The sequence below is a fragment of the Meles meles genome, chromosome 7 (genome assembly GCF_922984935.1).
Source record: "Meles meles chromosome 7, mMelMel3.1 paternal haplotype, whole genome shotgun sequence".
NCBI classification, from domain to species: Eukaryota; Metazoa; Chordata; class Mammalia; order Carnivora; family Mustelidae; genus Meles; species Meles meles.
Window position 1 is genome coordinate 31,196,063 of NC_060072.1, and position 24,431 is coordinate 31,220,493.

Here is a 24,431-nt window from a genome sequence, read left to right on the forward strand (position 1 = left end):
TTTGCTAGGCACCCTGTGAACTCCTCTTGCGAACCGCCTCAGTGTAAAAGGGGGGAGCTCCCAGCTCTCCTTAGCGCGCGTCTGTCCCCGGGCGGTGCCAGGTGAATCGTGGCGGAGCGGAGAGGCCGAGCCAGGACTCGCAGCACCCGGCACGCGGCGCGAGCTGCGGCTGCAGGTTAAGCTTCACCCTCGGCGCCCTCGTGGCTTCTCTCTGGTGTGCGCCCGCGGCGGCCAGGCGAGAGGAAGCGCTTGGCCTGATTCGTTCAACTTCGGGGGCATTGGCCGCGCTCTGGCAGCCCTCCCGGGTCTCCCCCCGCGCCCCTGCAGCGTCTCCCTTCTCCGGGGCTCCGGAAGGGAAGGAGGCGTGTCCGGAGCAGGCGGGAGGGACCGGTATAAAAGTGCTGGCGGCGGGCCGGCCCGGGCTTCACTTGCCGCCTTGCGCCGGGACTAGGAGCGCCACGGGAAGCACGGGCCGTGGAGAGGGCGCTGCGCTCGGGCTACCCAATGCGTGGACTATCTGCCGCCGCTGCTCGTGCAATATGCTGGAGCTCCAGAACATCTAAACGGAGTCGCCACACCGCTGCCTGGGCTGGATCACAGCGCTGCCTTTCCTTATGAAGAAGACACAAGTGAGTAGGGCGCGCCGGGACCTTGCAGGCTCTCCTAGAAAATCGCGCCCGGAGCCCGGGGGAGGCTGGCTCGTCTCCGCACCGGCTGCCGGGCGTGTGGGGCTGTTCCCGCGGGACGAGCCAAGAGGGTGCGAGGGAGGCGGGCGTGGAGTGCGAGTCGGAGCCGCCCTGGTCGGGTGAGCCAGAGAGAAGGAGTGGGAGCGATGAGACGGAGCTGGTGTCAAGTTTGGAGTCGAAGCCGTTAAGTTTGGAGCTGTCAGTCGGGAACCGCAGTTCCTATAAAATGGAAGGATCTGCCGCTCTTTGGCCGGAGAGTTACCACGGGAAGGCATTTCTTTGCACGGGAGATATTTTCCCCGTGGATCCCGGGAGATTACAAAACAGCTCCCAGCGCACCACGCTTGCTCACTCTCGAACCCAGGTTTTTGTGCCGCGCCTAGGTAGGTGGGCGCGGGGCTCGTGCGGACTCCGGTGCAGCCGCGGGAGCGGAGCCAACGGGAGCTCCTTAGCAGTGGCGCTCCGCGAGGCGGGGAACCTGCCCGCCAGCCCCGGAACTTGGCTCTGCGCGGTCTTTGCCAGGTTTGCGGCTCTGGGTGAGTTTCCAGAGAGCCATCGATGGGGTAATACCACCACAGTGCACCCACCTCCTTCCATTACAGAAGAGGAAAAAAAAAAAAAAGTTTGTTGTTGTCGTTTTGTTTGCTTTTTAAACAGGCACCTCTAATGATAGTTATTGAGGTAATTCCCAGTGCGGCTAAATTGTGCATTATACATAAACACTGTGAGTAAAGCACCGCCCAGGGGTACAATTAGACTTTTTTTTTCCCCTGGAAGCAACTATCTGGCTTACAGTTTGGAAGAGCCTGCCACGGTACTCCCACGCACGGTTCCTTTCTCCACTGCAGTTGTTACCTCTTCCCGCTTCTCCCCGTAGGGATTTATCTGTGTGTCTGCCGCGAACTGGGTAAAGCTGCCCTTTCACCCCCCAGGAGGATCTATCAGAGACTGCAATTCCGAGGGGTGGAAGTGGTGGGGTAAAAGGAAACTGAGAATTTGTCCAAATCGTCTGTTTAAAATGAAGGTATCCATGTGCTGAAAATGCTTTGCTGAATGGATTTCTTTGTATCCTATTTTAAATTGATGTGTGGGTCTGAGAAATGTACACATTCAGAAGGAAAGAGGAAGAATGGAGCCCGATGCACAGGTGTGGGAAGGGCAGGGGGAAGGGACCTTTCCTGGCGGAAAGGAGGTTTGTGCTGTCTGGAGGGCAGCTGCGCGAGACCAAGGAGCAGAGCACAGGTTCCTCTGGAAAGCAGATTAGTTTACAGGCAAAGCATTGACCACCACACCCAGGATCACCGCACTGTGCTCTTGAAACGCAAATGTTAGAGACTGGCACCGAAAGAAAAGTTTTAATGTAATTATTTGACTGGTGCAAGCTTTCTGCTTTGTGGAATAATAAGCGCAGGGGACCAATTCCTTGTTCTAGGAGCATCTCCTCACATGAATGGTAGTGGTGAGACCCAGTGGAGAAATTGCTATGTTCTAGTTTAGGAGAGGGTGTGTGTGGGGGGGTGGGGGGAGCCTGAACCTTCTTATTTGAACAAGAATACAGGAGCCAGATCAGGTTAATGTCCAACTCTCCAAAGGGAGACGATGGACTATCATGTCACTTTGAGAGTCAGTAGGATTGATGATCCTTGCACCCTTCCTTTGCAAAACAAATGTGAGCTCTCTAATCTCCTTTCTCGCTTTGATTAAATGGCTGTGTAAATCGGATTACATGGAATAATTCCATCGAGAACTAGAAAGAGGTCGATCTAGCCTGAAACGCGGTGGCTTTAGTGACTCAGTGCTGCCGACCAGGGACATTTGAGACCGCTAAGTATTTTAGAAATGTGACCTGCTCCAACCAAGTTAAAGTGCAAGCCCTTGGGGGATCTTGCTGATGTTAAAGGGTTTGCAGGCAAAGGAGGGCAGTGCCCTTGTTGAATGAAGGCATTCATTGCCTGGGATCTAATGACCTTCAAGGTTTCCTTTAAGGATACTTCTAGCAATTCCACATTCTTGCCACTACAAAGGAAGACACTTGGAAATAGTAGGAAATAAATAACATCATGGAAATTGGGGAGGGGGATTAGATCCTCCTTCATATTGTTAAATTTCCTAATAAGGAAGTTAGAAAGAAATTTTCTGTGCAATTCTATGTGGATGGAGAATAGTATAAGGAAATTAGACATTAATAAGTAAGGTCATTTTTTTCTTTTCTACTGCATCTAATGATATCCTTGCCAGGAAGGAATGTCTATTAATGTTCAACGGCTTAAGTAATCATTTATAAATATGGTATCCATACCAGAATTCTATCATAAGGCAGCTGGTTCTGTACGTTTCCATTACCCAAGATACAAAATGAGAATTTAATAATAGTAATAATAGTGATAAATTTTAACTTGAATTATAAGCTCTCCAAGAATCCCAGGGACACACAGGCATTCTGGCTTTTCATTAGAGCCAAATAAGTGTGGAAATTCCATCAACAACCACTTGGGGCTTGATAAATGATTCTGTCATTTATTTAGCTTGAGTGATGGACTTCAGTATTTGGAAAAGAATTACACGGGCAATAGTCCTTAGGAGCAATTGTAACAATAAATTGAATCATGAACCTACAGAAATGAATGTGCTTTGCATTTTTCAGATTTCTGCTTGTATTTTATTCATATTGTGTGGTTTTACATCTTCAGAAGAGAATTGTGGCTCTGGCTTAGAAGGAACATCTATTTCAATGTGTAATCGTTTTTTTTCAATGTAATGCTCTGATATACTGGTATATTAAATAACAATTGTGCAGTTTATTTGGCAAGACTGGTTAGAAAGGAGCTGTCAGTGTAATGGGCCCAGAGCCATGTTTATCAATGTTGTAATTATATTTTAGTTTTGAGATGGTTTGTGAGAGTTTTCATGACTGCTGTCAGTTTTAGAAATACCAAGACAGGAAAAATTCATCTTGCAAACAGTGTAGAAAGGCCATTTTAGGCACACATTAGTTCTCAGAAAAGAAACAAATAGAATGCTTGTTAGTTTTTGTTATTCCAAAGAAACTACCCCCTTTTGTCTTTATGAAATTTGTCATCTGCATGATGATGCAAGTTTTTAGAAAAAAATAACATTTATGAAAAGAGCATTTCTAAATTTTGTCCTTAAAGTCACTCAATTTGGAATGCGTGCTTTGAATAATTCTAATTTATATACTTTTAATTGATACATTCTGCCAAGACTTTAAAAGTCAAGTGCTAAGTCAATTACATTTAATAGAAAACAAGGAAAGTAACCATATGGAAATCTGAGAGCCTGAGCCAAACAAATTAAAATTGCTAAAATTTTTTATTTATGTCTAACTACCAATTTGAAGATAGCAATTGTGAGTCACATTTTTTTTCTTTAATAAGTGACTGAAATTCCTCCATCACCATAAATAACATAAAAAAATTTAAAACTAACAAGCAAACAAAAAAACTCTGCCCAAATAGCTATTCAGAATATTGAAGGAAAGTTTCTTGCATGGTCCATTTAAACCGCACTGCTTGGGCCTTCCCTACCCGTGTCTAGGGAGTACCTAAGCTATTATGGAGAGATCTTGGGCTCTTGCTTTTGAAGACTTAAATTCTGATATCTATTTTACCACTGGTAAGACAAATGACCCTCAGGCAAATGGTTAAACTTCTTAGGATTTCCAGGTTATAATTTATATGATGATTATCAACTAGTTATCAAGATTCTTCTCATAATGATGATTGTAAAGGATTAAACAAAAATTTTTATTGGTCTTTATCCTAGCACAGTTCCTTGCTATAGTACAATCAGAATTTATTGTCCCTGAGAAGAGAATCTCCTTGCCAGCAATTTATAAGCCAGAAAAAAACTGACTGTTGCATCTAAACCAGCAAAACAGAGAGACCAAGTTTTTATAAATCTGGATCTATGGACTCAGTGCCTCCCGTTATAGGTTGTTATCTGTTTATAGACTGTAATTAACACACATCAAACTAGGACTGTGAAAACAAAGGCACTATATGGCATGGGTGATGTTAAATCCTTTAAAGTTTTTCTTTAAAGGTAAAACAGAATAAGAGCTTTAGAATTGAAAATAAAGATAGGAACTGGAAGTATTATTACCATATCTGATTCACTTCCATATTTCCACATTCTTGCAAAGTTGCCCTGGTGTGATTCTGTTTATTGTGGACTAAAGGTACTTGCTCTTCTGAGGGAGGCCATGCATTCGTTTCTGCAGGGTATCTTTACCAGGCAACATACAGTGACTTTTTTTTTTTTTTTCATTATGCAAGTTTGTGAGGTTGTTTTTTTTTTTTTCCCTTGATTACCTTAATGTTCCCTTTTATAAATTAGGGTGTAAAGCATTTGGATATGAATCTGAGGAATGATACTTTATCTTTGTTTTCCAGTACATGAATCACAAGTGGCTGCAAGAGGCTCTTTTTTTGGTATTAGTCACCTGTGTAGTCAGAACAGTTTATAAAACAAATTGAGGGAACGCCAGGATGCTTTTATAATCTACACTGTTTTCAGAGTTATTTTGTATAGACTTCGTCTCATAGAAACCATTGACTTTAGCTTACTAATTTATAGATGCAGCAGGAAGTTTTTGCCTTTTCACTTAAGTATGTGTGTACTAAAAACTGTTTACAGGGTTAGGAGTTTGAGAAAATTATCATTATTTCATCTCTACCTATTTCCTTCTGTCCAGAAAAAAAAAAGGAGTTGGGCAGAGGTGGCTGATTTTCTTATAATTAGGCCTCATGGTTCTTTTTTTAAAATCACAATGTATGTCATCTAAAGAAAGACTGTTCTTTATGTAGCTCTCTTTCTCTTTTGGCTACATTTAACTATTTTTCTAGGTTGCCACATTGACTTGGATGTTAGGGGATGGAGTTCTTTTGCTAGCCCAGATACTAAGTTGTATAGCTTTGGGAAGGCATTTTAATCTCTTCCAACCTTGGTTTCCTCAACCAAGTGAGAAGTGAGAAGGTGGGAGTAGGTGATTTCTAAGTGCCTTTCAGTTCTAAAGTTTTTGATTTGAGATACTGGTAAAATAGAGGTTTGAACCACATGGCATTTAAGCTTCCTTTGATTTGGACAATTATGTAGCCAGTGCTTTGGTGTGAATACAAATTAGAACCATTGTTTTATGATTATGAACCAGCCAATGGGGAGGAGTGAAAGAGATTTAAGTGTAAGATGTTGCACTTTGGGCCATTCCATCTTCTACTTGATAATTTTCTATAATAAGAATGCTATTTATAATTCCTGTTTTAGCAATATCCATAGTTGAAGAGGATCTTTCTTTCTTCTTAATCTTTAAATTCTCCAGGGGAGGAAGAACCCTAAGGCAAGGTCAGACAGCCAGAGGACGTAAGCTTACAAAAGGTCATGAATGATTCCCAGTATTTGCTCCTCTTTGCTGCCCTCGCAGTCTCCAATGTCTGTGTGCAGGGAGTAGAAAATGGAGAGAATCTGGTCATGCAGTAGAGGTATTAGTGGGCAGAATCAGAAGAATGGGTCCTATGTGCGGCTCTGGCTTCAGTGCGCATCACTGAGTCTTAGTAGGCTTGGGCAAGTCTTGGGCAAGTCCTGGGCAAGTTACAGGCAAGTCTCTGAGTGGTAGTATTATCTGTGAATTGCACCCTAGTGTTAATCCTGAGACAATCGTGAAGAGGAGGGGGTATGTAGGTGGACGTAGAGAAGCTGAAAGAGGGAACAGCCCTTTTGCTTCAGGGAAAAGATAGTTCCTGTGGATGACCCTTGGCTGAGTCTTTCCTTGCCCTGGCTTTTTGCGATCTAATATAGTCTCTAGAACACCTCTTGCTTGCCTTCTTTCCTTAGCTTCTCTGTAAAACTGACATTAGCTCAGGGTTGGGACAAGCTTGGTAGCCAGCACTAGGTTTTTCCTTAGTGATCAGAAGCCACAACAGTCCTTTTCTTGTTGACTTGAGAATATCAGAAGATCAGGTGGCCCTCTCCTCCAGACAAGGGACCATGAATTTCTCAGAAAATACAATCATGACAATGATGCCAGTGCTTGTCTCCTCTAAATGCCCTCAGTCAAGTGAACTACCTACTAAAACAATCAAAAGTCATGGATGCAGACAGTTAAGCAAGTAACAGTAGCTATAGACCAGCCACTAGGATGCAGGAATTCAGCCCCTGACTTTGCAGGTGTAGCTGTTGCCTTGGGGCTTTGAGAGCTGCCCATTAGAATGTGTCTTCATGGGGGCCCTTAGGGTTTCTTTTCTTTGTTGCTGGTGCACAGATGGCAGCTCAAAAATCCAGCAGTCACCTTGCAAAGGATGCCTTGCTCCCATGGGAAAGGGCTTAAAGGGCAAGAAAAAGAGCAAACCCACCGCCCCTGCTCATTTGAAAAAGTAAGCCACAGTCTCTGTCACCTTTACAGAAAGGGCGTCTTTACTGCGTAATGTGCCTCCCCCTGCAGACTTGGGAGGAAATAGCACAGCCCAGAGGGGGCCGTTGTGTTTGTCTTGTATACACACACTCTTGTCGCCCTTTCAGGAGCAAAAGTTCATCTTCTGAACAAAAAGCCCTGTGGGTGCTGAGAACTTTTGCCTCTTTTTAACCTGGACGTAAAAATCTCTGAAGCCAATGACCTTTCCATTTAAGTGCCTTGACTAAACTCCAGGATGCAAAGGCCTCTTGTAATTGGCTTCTTTCTCCTAATGCAAGTGTTTGAATGGTGTAGTAACCAGCTCAGCTATAGCAATGACAACTTAATGGTGCCTATTTACTGTGAGGTTCCCTCTTGTGCTGAGTTTTCCACCACCTCCTTGGGGTCCCTTTCTCAGTGCCCTTCTAAGCAACTGTGTTGTGAAAACACACAGATTCCTTGATTTCCAAGAAGAGTGTTGCAGAGAAAGTGGTTGTGTTAGAGATGCCTTGCCTTCCTCCTGGGATGTGTTGTCCATATGGATGGCTATCAAAATTTATATTCACTGCAGACGTTCGGATGAGGGCAGAGGGAGGAAGGGTGGCGAGGTTTTATATGAAATGATTTCTAATGTGATCTCGAAAACCCAAGGATTGCAAAACAAGCCTTGGCAGTCACACATCATTATTTATGGTTCTGTGTCAGCCTACAATTTAATGCTTCTGAAACCGTCAACACGTTAGGGATTTAGGTTTTTGATGGTCAACTAAAACTTCCTGTGATTGCTTTAGCTTGGATCTGGTGATTTTAGAAAACTACTCTATTTATCTGGCCCTGCCCAGGCATTTCTGATGTGTTCCATTAAGTAGAGGATGGACCAACACATGTTATTCGACTGCTTGTTAGAAAGATAAATTATCACAGTAGAGGGGAGTGGTTGGTGCTTTCTGCCTCCAGGTGGTCCAAAATAGGCACTGAAATGCAGGAATAAAAGGGAGGTAGAAAACATCAAAAATGAAAAGCAGGTTATTAGCATAGTGTTTTTTAATATTAGATGAAAAAAAATCTATGTGGAAAAGCACAGGGTTACAAAATAGGGTTCCTATAATTCTTGTTTTTGCATCATTGTAATAGTTTTTTTTTTTTTTGTTAAAATTTTTCATTTTTTAACCCCTGCCTGGGAAAATATTTTTTAAGATTCTAGTACATATTTGTTTATGATGTTCTATGACCATAGTAATATGTCTTAACAATATTTAAAAAATAGTAGACTTCTGCCAACTATTTGAAACCTGGATCTTTTTACTCCTAAACAATTCGATACACTTTTAAATCCCAAACTGATTTGATCATTATTTTAATTCTGTAGAAACGTCACACACAAATGATTCAGCTTGAAGAAAGGAAATTTACTATAGTTATGTGTCCAGTGTTTGACATTTAAATGTGTGGCTGTTTTAAATAGCATCCATCACTGTTTTATAAAATCAAATCACCCTGATGCTAAGATCATGCCAAAATGGTACTTAGTAGAAAACTGTTCCAAGATTGATTAATTCATAGAGCTTTTCTTCTGGGAGGTAGGTACTCTTTTTCACAGATGAGGAAACTGAGATAAGGTCTTTCCTCTGCCAACTCCAAGTGGTTATTGCCAAGACTAGCAACCAAAGAGATTTAGCTGGCTCAATCCCAGTGTATCCATGAGGCTTATTCAGTACCTCAGAGATACACATTCTGGGGCGCCTGGGTGGCTCAGTGGGTTAAGCCTTTGCCTTTGGCTCAGGTCATGGTCTCAGGGTCCTGGGATGGAGCCCCACATTTGGCTCTCCACTCAGCAGGGAGCCTCCCTCCCCCACCACTCTCTGCCTGCCTCTCTGCCTACTTGCAATCTCTTTCTCTCTCTGTCAAATAAATAAAATCTTTAAGAAAAAAAAATACACATTCTGTTATAGGAACATTGAATCAAAAGAGAAAAGCGATTCAGATATTAAAACAGCTGCCAGTGAGGGGCGCCTGGGTGGTTCAGTGGGTTAAAGCCTCTGCCTTCGGCTCAGGTCATGGTCCCAGGGTCCTGGGATCGAGCCCCACATCAGGCTCTCTGCTCTGCGGGGAGCCTGCTTCCTTCTCTCTCTCTGCCTGCGTCTCTGCCTAGTTGTGATTTCTCTCTGTCAAATAAGTAAAATATTAAAAAAAAAAAAAAACAGCTGCCAGTGATATTTAGACAACAAAAATTTCATGATTCTAGTTGCCTAGCAGAGTGGCTTATCCTAGATGCTTAGTAAATTCATGCTGAATGTTGTGGAATGACTGGATACTGGGTTCAGGTTGTTAGGGGCTGATATATTTTTAAGAAACTTTGTTGTTGTTGTTAAAACAGAAAGCAAATTTTAACTACCATATACAAACATGTCCATTATACAAACATGTGTTTGGTTGGTGATTGGAGGGGTTAGTTCACCATTTACAGCATTAATTTTCAGTGAATATGCAATGTCATTTACTAACCAAAATGGGAGACCATGCAAGAAACTAGAAAACAGTGGATTGGGTTCTAGATCAAATATATTATTGGTTCTGCCACTTACTAGCTATATGACTTGTAGTAAGTGTTTCTCTCTGCACTTTACTTTCCCTGATTTTTCAAATGGGTGCAGAAACAACTACCTATTATAGTATTGATGTGATGATTAAGTAGGATAGTGCCTAATAGCACAGTGACTTCCACTTATTAGTTAATCATTTCATTCTCTACTAGAATAATCCTGGAGCGTTACAGCAAATCCACATGCTGTAGAAATTATTTCATTATTAGCCATATCTGGCTTTGGCTATAAGACTTGAATTCTGAACAAATGAATGAAAGTAATCCTTAGAGAGTAATGGCTTAACTGCCTTGTTTACATATTATCTACTTTTTTTTTCTTTAACACTCATAAGCACTCAGTAAATTCAACAAAATTTTTCCCCAATTTGATCTCCTTTACCTTTCTTCCCTTCCTGAGAAAGGAGACAGTTATACAAAATAGACCAAAAGACAAGCTTCTTTCCAAGAGAAAGAATAGCTTATTGAGAAAGGAAGTGATAGGACTAGTTAATAATTTGGTATCTGGCTGCTCAGCACGGATGAGGCACCGTGCCACACACTGTACAAGTAGGTCTCATTTGATTCTAGTTTAAAAAAAAAAAAGAAGAGAGAAAAAAAATGTGAAGAGGGAGATATTGGTTTTTTTTTTTACACAAATAAGGAAACTAAAATTCAGAGAGATTAAGAAAATTTGCCCAAGATTAAAAGAAAAAAATGCAAGTAAGTGGAAGAGTTTGGTTTTCAAACCAAGCCTGCCTAATTCTAACGACTAGATTCCTCCCAATGACTGCAGTAGAATGCACCCATCTTTCAGTATAAATGTCCGTAGCCATGCTATCTGAAAGGCTTGCACTTGTGTATGTGTGGATGATGTCCTTTAATCTTACATGGGCAAGACTGGGAGCAGGCCAAGCTGGGTTTCCCCATGAGGGACTGGTGCTTCTGACCACCAGCACTCCCTCAGCACCACCCAGGAGTGTAAATGGTTGTGCTGAGTAATGAGACCCCCACAAGTTAGGGAGCCTGGGCTTGGACACCAGCCTCTTCCACTCCTGTCTCCTTAGCCATCAAATGCATGCCTCATCGGTTGTGAGGGAGGCCCCTTAGAAACTCTAAAAATGCCTTTAACTTTATGGAATTCAGAATTACTGCCAAATCCTTGGTGCCTTTCAAAGAAAACGATATGGTTCTTGGCAGAGGGCAGATTTTAAAATATTTCTAAATTGTGTTTCAAAAAAACTTCTTGGGGGAAAAATAATGCATCAGGGATTACTGTAATCAATTTGCTCTGACCCTCTTTCGTGCTATTTTTGAAGACAATTTTAAGTGGCTGTGATCATATTAGAAAACTATTTAATAATAATGTCCTTATGCTTATGTCTGGCTTTTAAAACTACCAGCCATTTAAGTTGTGACCTTTGCTTTGTGATTCCTTGTCCGTTCAGCTCAAGTGCATGAATGATCATTTTTTAATTTGATGTTTTGATTGTTTAAACAAATGGCTGTCAGGGTACCTTTATAAGCAGTATCACTGGGTAACTTGACAATACTGGAAATGAAAGCGTTAGCTAGAAGGAATCATCTGAGAGCAGGTGAAGGAGACAACAGAACAGAAGTGTGATGAACCAAAAGACCTCAGTTAGCAGACCTGCTTTGGTTGGCTAAGCTGGTTACCCTGAGCCCCAGTTTCCCCATCTGCTGAACAGGGAGACCAATAGTACCTTTCTCAAAGGTGGTTATGAGTAAATGAAATAATCCACAAAAAAGCCCTTAGTCCAGTGCTTGGCACATTGGAAATACTAAATAAAATGTTTGCTATTATGATGAGCATTAAACAAATGGTAAGTTTTTCTAGTATCCATGACTTTTCTTAATTGCAAGGTCTCCACTGTCAGCATGAAAGGGAAAGTTAAAGCCATTCATCCAGACAAGTCAGGCTTCAGATTCACTTTAGTCCTGAATAATTTGATTGTTTTCATTCCCTACTTTAACAAAAATTGAAAAAGAGCTAAATGTGCATAATTGTAATCACAAGATAGTTTACCTAGGAGCAGAGTTACTTCTGTCTATCATGTGCCCAAGGTCACAGAGCTAGTATGAGGTAGAGCTGCTTTATGAACCAGGTGGTCTGAAACCAGAGTCTACATTCCTAAACTCTGTGCTACACCTGGAACTGGAGGGAGAGAACATGAACTGGTGAGTGATTTCCTAATTTCCCTATCCGGGAGAAGTCATTTTCAGCATCAGCTGACATATAGCCCTTTGTCGAAGGAGAATAGAAAGAATGCTTGTGCCCGAGCTCCAGGGCTCTCCCTCTGGCTTTTGACTCTAGCTTGCTGGGCGATCTTAGGCAAATTATTCAGCTTGGCTTCACATTTTCTTACCCAGAATTTCCTCTTTGTAAAATAATAATTCTTAGCACCTTTCGTTCCTTCCTGCCTCTCTCTCCTCCCTTTTCCTTTCTCCAACCCCCATCCTTTCCTTGTATTCCCCCTTCCTCACTTTAGAAATAGTATGTTGTGTACCTGCTTTGTGATTGTCACTCGCAGAATCACACTACTATAAATAATTTCCAGTCTTAACACATTTTCCTACTGTATTGTTAAGCACAAAATTATGTTTGTGCAAAAGTGCTTGACTCATTGGCCTCAAAGACACCTAAAGGAACACAGACTTTGTAGTTAGAAGGAAGCCCAAGTCCTAGCTCTGTTATTCACCAAGACTGTGTGCATGTTATGAACATTCTTTCTCTAGGCCTTGATGTTCTCATATGTATAATGGGGTAATAAGGGTAATAGTATGCCATTGAAAGACTACAAAGATTAAATGAGATAATAGATGGAAGTTGGTTGACTCAGAACCAATGTTTGATAGGTGGTATCTGTAATCTTTCCGGGTGTATTTTACCAGCAAAAGATCAGTATATATCAGATTATGTACTGTTTCAGTGTGTTCTATTTGTGTGGTGGCTATAATAATTTCAAAATCTGTTGTCATTGAAAAGCAGAAATTATGGGTGACTATGGGAAATAGGATTGTGTAACAGTAAATTGAGGTTAGTAAGGGGTCTGGATCAGGGAGGATCAGCATCCTCCTTTGTAACTAAGGATGCTGACTGACATAGGGCTTGACTACCTCACAAGCTTGTGTGTGAGAGAGGTAATTATTAGAGTGGTGCTCTGTAGACTGTGCTGTTCTACTCAGGGGCCCAGGGTCATATTTACTCTAAGCCTTGAGTGATTAAAAAACTCAAACTTTCCAAATCCTTAAAAAGCTTTGTGTTTATTAATGTCTTTCAGAATAAGCCCGAAGCAACTTGATAGCATGTGTTGATAGCTTTGGAGACTTCTGGATCTGGAGTCACCTTTTCAGATTGGATGACTGATTCACTTAATTCTTGGAGTATTCTGATTTTCTCATTTGTAAAATAAAGCTTATAATAGTGACTAATTCCTCGGACGATTGTGAAGATTAAATGAACCAGTACACGCAAAGGGCTAGTACCATACCAAATACAAATGCTGGTTGCTTTCAAGCAAAATGCATTTTTGCATTCAAAACTTTTTTTTTTTTTTGGTGCATGTGTTGAATTTATTTTTTAATTTGTTTTTATTTTTTATTTTTTTAAAAGATTTATTTATTTTAAAGATTTAATTATTTATTATTACAGAGCTCACAAGCAGGCAGAGAGGCGGGGGTGGCAGGGTCGGGGGTGGGTGAAGCAGGCTCCCTACTGAGCAGAGAGCTTTATTGGGGGCTGGATCCCAGAGCCCTGAGATCATGACCTGAGCAGAAGGCAAAGGCTTCACTCACTCAGCGCACCCAGGAGCCGCAGCATTTGTTGAATTTAATACGTGTGTCAGAATCAAGAGTTTGAGGGTGTTTTCAGTGTGAATTCAAGTTTTATTTTCTTGTAGGTAATTGTTTCAAGAGTAAGGGCTGGATTGTCCAGGTTAATCCCCAAGTAAGCTTTGTGTCAATCAAGACAGATGCAAGTTACTTTTATCAGTCCATTACTTCAGGTAAACAAGCACTACATTCTTTGACAGAACATGAAACTATTATGTTCCCTTTTGATAAAGTGCTGACTTGTTCAAAGCACTTATGAAAGACTGAAAACAGCTCCTGTTTTCTAACATTGTATAATCTTGAGGCCATTTCTAGAGGTTTCTTGACTGAATCTTTGATCATCACTACCTCTGTGATTAATTTACCAATGTAGAAATGTGTGAAGTAATTTTGGGTTCAGTTTAGAGTAGATCTAACACAAAACCTTGAAACAAGACTGTGAAACCAAGGAGAAAAATTTTCTTTTACATGCTAATATATATATAAAGTCCATTAATTTCAAACTCAAAGGAGAATGGGATGGAAACACTGACATTATACTATTTTTGTAAGTGATTGAGGAGGAGAGCTGGAGTACAAGGAAGCTTATTAGTTTTGCATCTTTCCCTGAAAATCTGTGTCCTGGCATTTGAGGCGTTCTGCAGGAACATCAGAACAAGAATTTGCTAACTCTGAAGATCATGTCTTGATTTCAACCATGTGGTGTTGGTGTTTTAGTCCTTCCTTCCAGGGATGCCCATTTCATTATGCAACAAAACAAATGGTGATTTCTGTTGCTTCAAAAGTTCTAATGCGCATCATCTAGAGTGATTAGAGGAAGTCTCCCTATGTAACTGCTCTGGTTAAAGCCCTCCCCTGACTTTTCATTATGAGCAGTATAAAGTCCAAACCCTCAACATGCTATACAGGGTTCTCTGATTTGGTTGTTGGTTATTTCCAGTACTCTGAGTAGTACATTTTATTACAGTGTCATCGAACAACATACAGTGGTACAGGGATGCACCCACCAGACTGTACTTGGCCTTGAAGGCCCTTTGGGGCCCTTCTTTGTCCATCTTCCGATTGTCCAGCTGAGATGATTGCTCTTCTCAAAGCCCTCAGTGATGATTGTTTGCTCTTATTCTTCACTTCCACTTCCCTTGTGTTTAGCAATCTGTCCTTATATTTTCATAGCATTAAAAAAAAAAATGGGGGTGCCCATGTGGCTCAGTTGGTTGAGCATCCCAACTCTTGGTTTCAGCTCAGGTCAGGATCTCAGTGTCACGAGATCGAACCCTGTGTTCTGCTCTAAGTGTAGCAGGGAGTCTGCTTGAAATTCTTTCTCTCCCTCTCTCCTTGCCCTACCCTTCAACTCTCATGCTTTCTCTCTCTCTCTCTAAAAGAAATACATTTAAATTAAAAAAAAAATCATACTGGGAGGCTGAGTGGCTCAGTCAGTTAAGATCCAGGATCTCAGGGTCCCGAGTTGAGCCCCATTTTGGGCTTCCTGCTCAATGGGGAGTCCATTTCTCCCTTTGTCCCCTCCAATGTTCTCTCTCCCTCCCTCTGTGTCTCAAAGAAATGAAAAATCTTAAAAAAAAAATAAAATAGTGTGAAAACACTGTACTGAAATTATCATCTTACTCACCTGTCTGCCAAGATAAATTGCCTCATATTGGTATCTCCTGTTAGTAGCTCAGCACCAAAATCTTGGCAAAGATTTTCTGAACAAAACTATGATCAGATGTTGTATTCTGAACACCTACCAGTAGTCTAAGAGTGGATCTGGGTACTTAACTATCTTTATGCCTACTGACCTCAGTTGACGTGTGACCTCAGCTGATATAAGGAGAGTGATTTGGAAGATAGGAAGAACGTTAGAACATTACTATTATGCATTGATGTCAGTAAAAAATGCGTATAACCTTTCCTGCAGCACTGGCCCACACAAACATACATTGTTCAAACATAATTCTGTTTGGAGAGAGAAATGGGCCACTTTGGCTTGTAGAAGAGCCTATGGATTTTTAAAAAGGTGGGGGAAAAAAAGGTGGGCAAGTTGCTGGCCATCTTTAAGGAAATAATACAATCGGTTGAATGGCAAGTGCTAGTGAGTGCCTACTAATTCAAGATGTATAGGAGGTTTAACAGCCAGAAAAGATGTTAGACCTAATACTGTTGCTGATGAAGAAGATACACACTTTATCTCCCCCAGTTCTCTCCATCTGTGAGAGTGGTAATATGGATATTCCTCATTGCAGAAGAAGAATATGAGCTTGGGGAGACTGAGCAAATTATTCCACATCTTAACATCGAGTCCGTCTTCAGATCTGGTCTGTTGGCTTCTAAGCCTTTCTTTGTATCAGTATTTGTCATCTCCTTGTATTGCCTAACTAGGGTGTTTTTCTTGATATGTAATAGTAATGAATATGTCTATTGTAAATAGAGTAAACACACTCTTCTTCCACACCTTACCCACATTCAGGATGCTTCCTTTCAGATTTTCTTTTCGTAGTCTGTACTAGTTAATAATTAGCCGGTGCAGGAGACAAGGACGGGGTATCCTATAGATTCAGACACTGATGTGTATAATCTCTATCGATGAAAGTGAGGGAAGGGCGCCCTGGTAGCTCAGCTGGTTAAGCGACTGCCTTCGGCTCAGGTCTTGATCCCAGAGTCCCGGGATTGAGTCCCACATCAGGCTCCCAGCTCCATGGGGAGTCTGCTTCTCCCTCTGACCTTCTCCCCTCTCATGCTCTCTCTCACTCTCTCTTAAATAAATAAAATCTTAAAAAAAAAAAACAAACCAAAACAGTGAGGGAAGACAAATATGACCATAGAAGCTTTAGATGGTTCATTTTGAGTATTTAAGAATTTAAGACAGGTGTGGTTAAGGAATTCAGGAAAAAATGATGTTTCAGTGCTTAAGAGCAAAGATCTCTTTGTGTGTGGAGGAAGGTCGGAGAAGGATAAGTAAGTGAAGTTTTCACATTGCTTCTGTGATGAGAATCCACCATGTGATGGAGCACAACTGTGCAGAACTAGAGCAGCAGGGTATAGTGTACTTTAAAACTTCCCCATACGCTTTTGAAGCCAAGTTTTCCAAGTTCTGAAGCTTTAAACTTAGGCAACCTTGTAGCATGGTCTATTTTCTTTTTCCTTCTTTCTTTTTTTTTTTTCTTCCTTAGATCATTTCAGCTCAGTTTGGGATGTAGAATGCAAAACTTAACATTTCTGGAACCTATAAAACGTCTCAGATTTTAAGTAATTACTATGTCACAAAGAGCAAAGTCTACCGCCTGCCCTAATTTGCAAACGAAAGCTCCAAAAAGTACCATAAATGAGAGATGACACACAAAAATTAAACAATGAAGTAGATGTGCAAAATTATTTGTGCAGATTTGGCACTTAAATCCTACAGCAGCTGAAGAATGTCTTTTCAATTTCACTTAAAGCTGGATGTGCTGCTCACACAGTCCTCTCTTCACTTCCTGAGGAAGTAAATCCCCATTTTTCCCCCCTGTGGGGAAAGAGTCCTTGTGCTACCCAAGCCATCCCTCTGTTTACATTCATTCTCTCACTGTCCGCGGATTCCCCAGCAAAGCAGCTGCTTTGAAAAGAAGCCCAAAGGATTATCTTGCAATGGCCACCCACTCACCCTCTTTGCTGACCCAAGAAGAAAGTTCCTTTTTCCCCCCCACCCAGCATTATTTAAAGTAAGAACTTGAGGGTTTAAAGTACATTTTTCATAGTCTTCTTCATTTTGTTTGTTTGTTTGTTTAAATCTAGGGAATATTATCAAGCTTCCAAGTGAGACTTGAAGGAGAATTTTGAAACACAAAATAGTTTACATTTATTTTGAAGATTAACTCAGAACCCTTTCAAACATTATCAAAATCTGTGATGCCAGTACTTACATCCTGATACGTTGGAAAGGTCTTGTTAATTTCTGCTGTGCATCTTCTTTATTAAATTTGGAGTCTCTACTGCTAAGTATAATTTAATGAACATCATGGTGGAAAATTGGAGTAAAAGAGCTTGCCACTTATTATTGCATTTTCACACTAAAAGGCACAACTGAGGCCTATTTTGGGGGGGCAGAGTGTCATTTGAGTCAGCTGATGAGTAGTCTGGCATGCAACTTTGTTTCTTGCATCCAAGTGATGGAAGAGGGGAACAGTAATAGTATGCCTCAGTTACTCTGAAGAAAGGTAACGTTTTATTCTTTAGTCAAACTAGGAATGGATCTGGATTACAAAAACAAACCATCAGTTCTATGAACTTTTTTTTTTTTTTTTTTTTGCCTGCTTTAGTACGCCTGACCACTTGATAAGTTAACCAGTGCTTTGGGAAGGGATAAGATTAGTATTTAAAAGCTTGACCTAATGTCATCACTTCTGAACATGTCTTCTCCCAAGTGAAATCCTTTTCTCTGCATGTGTTCCCAGTGCAGAATCCCCATGAATAATTTTTTTTTTTAATTGGCTGCTTTAGAAATTTTGATGGATTGCAACTCATTGGAGACCAGGAGAAATTTATACTTGCCATATTCTGAATTTTAAATGAAGTACGGAGTTGTAGAATTCTCAAAGACTTCCGTTGAACTTACTATAGGAAAGTGCCTACATTCCAGATCCGTGGGGGGCTTTTTGGTTGTGGTTTTTGTTTTAATACCTGTTGGGTCAATAAGGGAAAGTAACTTCGTAATTCCTTCATAATTCCTTTGGAGGGGGGCTTCTGGGGATTTTATAGGCAGGTGAGCACTTTGGTCTATTATCCTACTTCAGCCACATCTAGGAAAGTCATTTTTCTACTAGTTGTTCATTAAAATTTGTTTATTTAGACCTCCCTGGGCTCTGTGCTGGGCAGGGAGTCTGCAGGAGATCCTCTCCCTCTATCCCTACCCCCCCACCCCCCCCACCCTCCGCCATGCATGTGAGCTCGCTCTCTCTCAATTTAAAAAAAAAAAGATTTATTTAGCATTTACTATAAGACACTGTGCTAGAGGCTAGAAATATAATAGCAAAAATTACTTTGTTGCTATGCTTCATGGAGCTTACAGTCTACCTTTGGTTTGATATCCTGCTTTATCATTTTCATGAGCTAGAGAAGTATCTAAAGGCACAGAGAAAATGGCTCAAAGTTCAACCCAAAAAGCCTTTAGCTGATGTCCCATTTTGAATAATTAAGAGAATGTTGCAACATGACTCAAACTTGTCATTAGGAGTTAGCAGTTATTGGACCCTAGAGAGAGAAGCGTGACCATGGTTTATGGCCAACTGTTGAGTGAAACTCTTCTGTTTATCCTGCATTCATTCATTGAAAAAATATTTGTGAGACACTTCTCTGTACTCAGCCCTGTTCTACCCACTCTGGCCAGAACAGGGAGGCCCTGAAAAGTACCGGCCTTATGCACGGTTCTCTGGCTCAAATGTGGGAGTCAAATTATAAACAAAACTGGTGGGTGATGTTGCAATTCCATTGTGTGAATATGGACACCATCTGCTGAGAAATGAATCATACATTACCCAGACCTCATCTGTGCCCCAGTTCCTAAACCCAAGTGACTGTGTGCTAAGATACGAGCATGGAAGTAGGCAAGTTTACATTAAATAGGACCTGGTAAGACTTCTGGTAGGACTTGATCAGCAGCTTGCCTGTTGTCGTAAATGGAATAGAAAGGTATTCCAAGATTTTAAGCAGGCAGTGAGTGCTGTTTTATAATCCCAGAGGACCACTCTTTTGTTAAGGAGCAAGCATGAAGGCAAAGGAGGCTACTTAAGGGCCCCTTGAAAGCCTTCTGGGCAGGAGTGGAGCCCATACTGTGGCGGTAAAGGAGGAGGTGGAGAAAGTTGAATGTTGCAAGATTGATTTTGCTGATAGAATGAATAGGACATAACAGCCTGGATGTGGAAATAGGGGAACAGGACGAATCAAGGATGGGGCCCAGGGTTTTGGCTTGAACCACTGTGATTTGAGTTTGGAGATGCTTGGGCTAAGTGTGGTTGGAATGAGGTCAACGATAATAACAATGGAAACATGGATGGGGGTGTGCTATTTCCCGGTCCTCTATCAAGTGCTTCCCTTCTAGAGCTCCTTTCCACCCTCAACAAGCCTAGGAAGTAGGTTCTACAATGAGGCCCATCTTACAGGTGAGGAAACTAAAGCAGAGAAAGATGAAGTGACTTTTTCAAAGGCCACAAGAGTGATCAGTGGCAGGGTAGAGATTCAAAGTTAGGCTTCTCTGTGCATGAGTAAACAGGGATGGTTTCTAAAACTCTCTCGAATTTATTACTGAAGCTCTAGTTGACTTTTGAAACTCTGCTGTTGAGGTTAGCATCACGTATTACCCAAACAATTCAGCCTCACTTTTATGCCAGGTCAAGATGGGCCTGCATGCTTTGGGAGAACTGATCCAAATCCAAGTCCAGGGGCAATTTCACAACCTCTTTATCCTCTTCCTGAGCTGATCTTTCATCCACAGGGAAGCGGAGCATATATGGAATGTGACCTTCACTATTAGTACAACTTATAGTTTTGACTTCAACATCTAAAGGATTAGTAATAATGATTAAATAACTATGGCAGTCGTGTCGTGATCTGTCATGTACCAGGCATCTTGTGGGTGCTTTGCATAACACTGTCTTATTTAATCGTTTCAAAACCCCAAAGAAATGCCATCCTCAAGAGAAGACTGAGGCTCACAGAGGTTACATAATTGGTTCAAGGTTACAGCACGTTAGTGATGGAATTAGGATTTGAATCCAAGTCTTTGCTGATGTTTTTCTGGTCTAAACATCAGCTCCATCAACAATGAACTTGCATTTGGAAGTGTCTTGTTTCCAAAGGAACATGTCTCAGGCATGTCAAAGAGAAGTGCTTTGTTGTGCTTTAGGTAGTAGAATTACATTAACATTCTCATGGATTGCCAATCAAAAAATTCCTTTTTTTTTTAAATTTAAAATGATGCTTATCTTACAATTTGAATTTTGAAACACTAATTGAAAATTCCGAAGGACAGTTTAGACTAAACTTTATGAGAAATAAATGCTTAATAACTTGGGTTCTTTTCTCCTAGCATTGCTTAGGGTTTAGTTGCATGTGGTGTGATCCATTCTAGCTAAACAGAAGGGGGGATATGATGAAATGTATTTGGTGGCTTATAAGACCACTGGAGGGGCCAGAAGAGGTGGCTAAACTTCCAGAATACTTTGGTCACCTAGAGCCCAGTTAAGTCCACTGCTGTCTTTAAAAATGTTACAGCTAGTGCTGGAAGCTGTTACTGCTCCTGACTGAAGGGTCTTTGTGCTCTGGCTACCATCTATATGAGCAAAATGCATGCCCAGCATCTAGCTCTTTTCTCAAGACTGTCCTTCCCATATCAGTCTTTCAGGGCTGTACCTGACTGGCCCAGTCATCTCTGCAACTGTACCTAACTGCAAAGGAGCAGGAGAAGTTTGGCAGCCACCACAGAGGAGGAGAATGTGCTAGGAGAGGGCTGGGTGGGAATGGAAAGAGCCAATTCGCAGTCCTCTACACTCACTACTCATACACTGTTCATTACATTTCCCTTTTCTTTTTCCAAGTTGCTCTAAATCAGGAGCATCTAATATGTAGCCCTTGAACCAAATGCAACTTTGTATACCTTTTTAGACCTCTCTGTTTTCCCAAATGATATAGTACCCCTGAGCTAGGAGAGCCTAAAATAGCCAGTCTCAGACTTTCAAGAATACCTTAAAAAAAAAAAAAAATCACATGGAGGGCTTGTTAAAAGTGTACATTCCTGAGATGCACTCTCAGAAATTTAGGTTCTCTGTGATGCTGGAATCTGCAATCTCAGTAAACACCCCCAGATGATTATACACTTTCCTCTAAAGGTAAGACAGCTGACTCCCCATTTCAGTTAGAGCCCTTTGAACGAAAGGGGGGAACGTTTCAACAGTTTATTCAACTTAACCAAAGGCAGTTTGGTGTGTCCAGCACACATTGAGTAATCAGGAATGCTTAGGCCGTGACCTTTGCAAATCGGGTTGCCATGTGATGTGATGGAGAAAATGATCAAGATTGTGAGTGTGCTTTAGCTCATGCCTTTAACCCCCACTGGTTTTCATGCTGTTTGGAAGCACTTAAAGCCGAGCGTAAAGATTTAGTTTATTTTAATGTCATTAAAAAAGCCTAGGTGGGGGAAAAAAGCTTCCAGGATTTCCTGAGAGTGCTTCCTCAGATTAAGCTTTTTAAAACTTAAAAGGCCTGGAGAGACCAAGCTTGTCAGAGTCTTGGTAGCTGATCTGACAAGACATCTGAACACATATAATTGCAACTGTAGGAGAACAAAAAACACAAGAAGTTCTAGGAAGTTCAGTCCTTCAGTCCAGATTCAGCACATGGGATCAGAGAGCAATAGGAACCAAGATTTATTTCTCCATCTCTCAGTTGTTTGGAATGCAAAAGATTTTATGGATTTTGAAAAAGTTTCAGAGCTTTTTGATGATTTACATGAGATCACACTTTCAGAAGTGAGTCACAGTTGAAAAAGTATGAATTAGAATTTAATGTTTTTATACTTTTTTTTTTTTTTTGGAAAGGTACAGTGCTCAGAGCGCTTATTGTGGTAGTGAACAATGCCATCCAAAAAGAAACCAGTGCCCATGGGGTTCTGAAGGTGGAAATGTGCATTTCAGAACTGTCATAATTTTTTTTTTTTTTTTTTTTTTTTTGCTATATTCCTATACTTTGGCCAATTTGGGGGCCTGTCTCCTATTTCCTTGAAAATATATTTACTTGCAAAAAGAATTGGCAACAAATATGTAAAGCCAGGCTCAACATTAAACTAGTACCTACCAATTTTCTAGAGTAGTTTGGTTTGTTACATATTCTCCTCATAAAATCGATTAGAATTAGTCATCAGTATCTCCCTAAAACAGAGTGATTATTTTGTTTAGGGAAAGTCTCTCGCTGTGTTTTTATAGAACTGCTGTATTTGTGAAGAGCTAATGACCTATATTATGCTTGTTTCTAATGAAGTAATGCCTACTGCTGGCATAAATGCTTCTTCTGCCATATAAGTGTCTTACAAAATAGTAATAACAAAACTTGAACACCTGGGCCCCAGATTCTCGCCTGAGGTAGTTCATTGCACAGATTTTCACACCATGGCAAAGCTTCTGAGCTTACCTGGCTTTCGTTAGCCACTGAAGAAAGAGAAAGGCTGAATTTATCATGATAGCCCCACTGCTTCTGAGCTGCCTTCTTTTCTACCAAGACCAAAGTTAACACCCTAGCCTTTCCGAATTACTTGCTCTCCTTCCTTTTCAAGATGTTCTGGATTACCCTTGAGATTCCCCCCACTCATTTATCCCTGTGCACCCACTGTGGATGGGTTCCTAGTTCTATCAGTCCCACAGAAATGATCCTTGTCAGTGTCCACTCTGTGAGGTGTTTTCCGGCAATGGTCAGGTTGACATCTTTATTATTTTTTTAATATTTTATTTTTTTGTCAGAACACACAAGCAGGGGGGAGTGGCAGGCAGAGGGAGAAGCAGGCTCCCCATTGAGCAAGGAGTCCCATGTGGGACTCCATCCCAGGACTCTGGGGTCATGACCTGAGCTGAAGGCAGACAGACGCTTAACTGACTGAGCCACCCAGGTGCCCCAAGGTTGACAACTTTTAGTGCTTCTTTTGTTGTTCACATTTGCCCTTTTGTGCTTGCTTTTCACGGTGGCTGCCGATCCCGCAGTCAGCTGATTTCCCTCTCCTGTGCTTGGCTTCTCATTGTCTCATCTATGCAGGTAGTTCTTTCTCCTCCTCCTCTATCTGTCCTGCAGAGTTTTAGGTGATAACTTAGAGTCTCCAGCTGTCACTTCTCTTACATTATCCTGACTCGGTGAAAAGCACGACTTCTTACCGAGTCACCTGAACTGGAACTTGAGGTCATTCTTGACTCCTCCCCTTTTTACCCCACACATTTGTCAGTCAGCCAAGTCCCAGTCTACTTCCATATCCTCTTGAACTTACCCATTTCCCTCCATTACCACTGCCTCTGCCCCAGTGAATGACTTTGGTGACCTCCGTGCCCCTCCAGTCTATCTGTCCTTCATGCTGATGTTTAATAAGCCTTTCTAAAATAAATCTGATCTTGATACTCCTTGGCTTAAAGTCCTTCCAGTCCTTCCAGAGCTCCTCATGTCTCTAAGATAAAATCCAAATCAATTAGAAAAATCGGGAGGACCTCTGCCTGTCCCTCTAGCTTCATCTATTCTGTTGTTGATTTCCTTCAAGTTCATTTTCCCTAGTCATATCATCCATGTGAAGTTCTATGAAAATGCCTTGTTTTCTCACTTCTGTGGGCACCAGCTCTTTCCTCTGTCAGGGGTCTTCACCCCGGCTCTCCTTGATCCGTTACTGTGATTCACCTTTAAAGAACAGGTCCTCTCCCAGGAGCCCTCCTTGAGCCCCTCCTTCAGTTCCCCCTCCCCAAAGTCAGGTTTAGCTGTCCCTCCGGGGGCCCATCCCCTCCCTGCCTCTCTCCCTGCAGTGTTCTCTAATAGTTTGAGCTCCCAGAGGCCCAAATCAGTATCTTCTCTCTTTATCTTCTATACTTACATATTTACCAGGTGTTCCATAAATGTCTATTAAATGAATAGGCAGCTTTTCTTAGAAATCAGAAAGTACTCAATTTTGCTTTTATCAGAAGGAACCACTTACGCTTCATTTTGTTTGTTGTTTTCCCTTCCCTCTAGCTATGAAAAATTTTAAAAAGCTCTAGTGAGGTGTAGCTTGATTTACCTGTACAACTTGTCTACCCAGCCTCGTAGTAATTTGCCACTGTAACTCCAATCAAAAATTGATTCATGGACACCTGGGTGGCTCAGTGGGTTAAAGCCTCTACCTTCGGCTCAGGTCATGATCTCAGGGTCCTGAGATTGA

General features: G+C 41.5%; 1 protein-coding gene across 1 annotated transcript in view; it reads left to right on the forward strand.

The window, feature by feature from the left end:
- Nucleotides 1–270: 270 nt before the first annotated feature.
- KITLG (KIT ligand) overlaps nt 271–24,431 on the forward strand; it is an 85,666-nt gene continuing 61,505 nt past the window's right edge. The window contains exon 1 of the mRNA XM_046013802.1: nt 271–629. Coding sequence (XP_045869758.1) covers nt 615–629 — 15 coding nt within the window. The 5' untranslated portion in view covers nt 271–614. The remainder of the gene's footprint in view (nt 630–24,431) is intronic.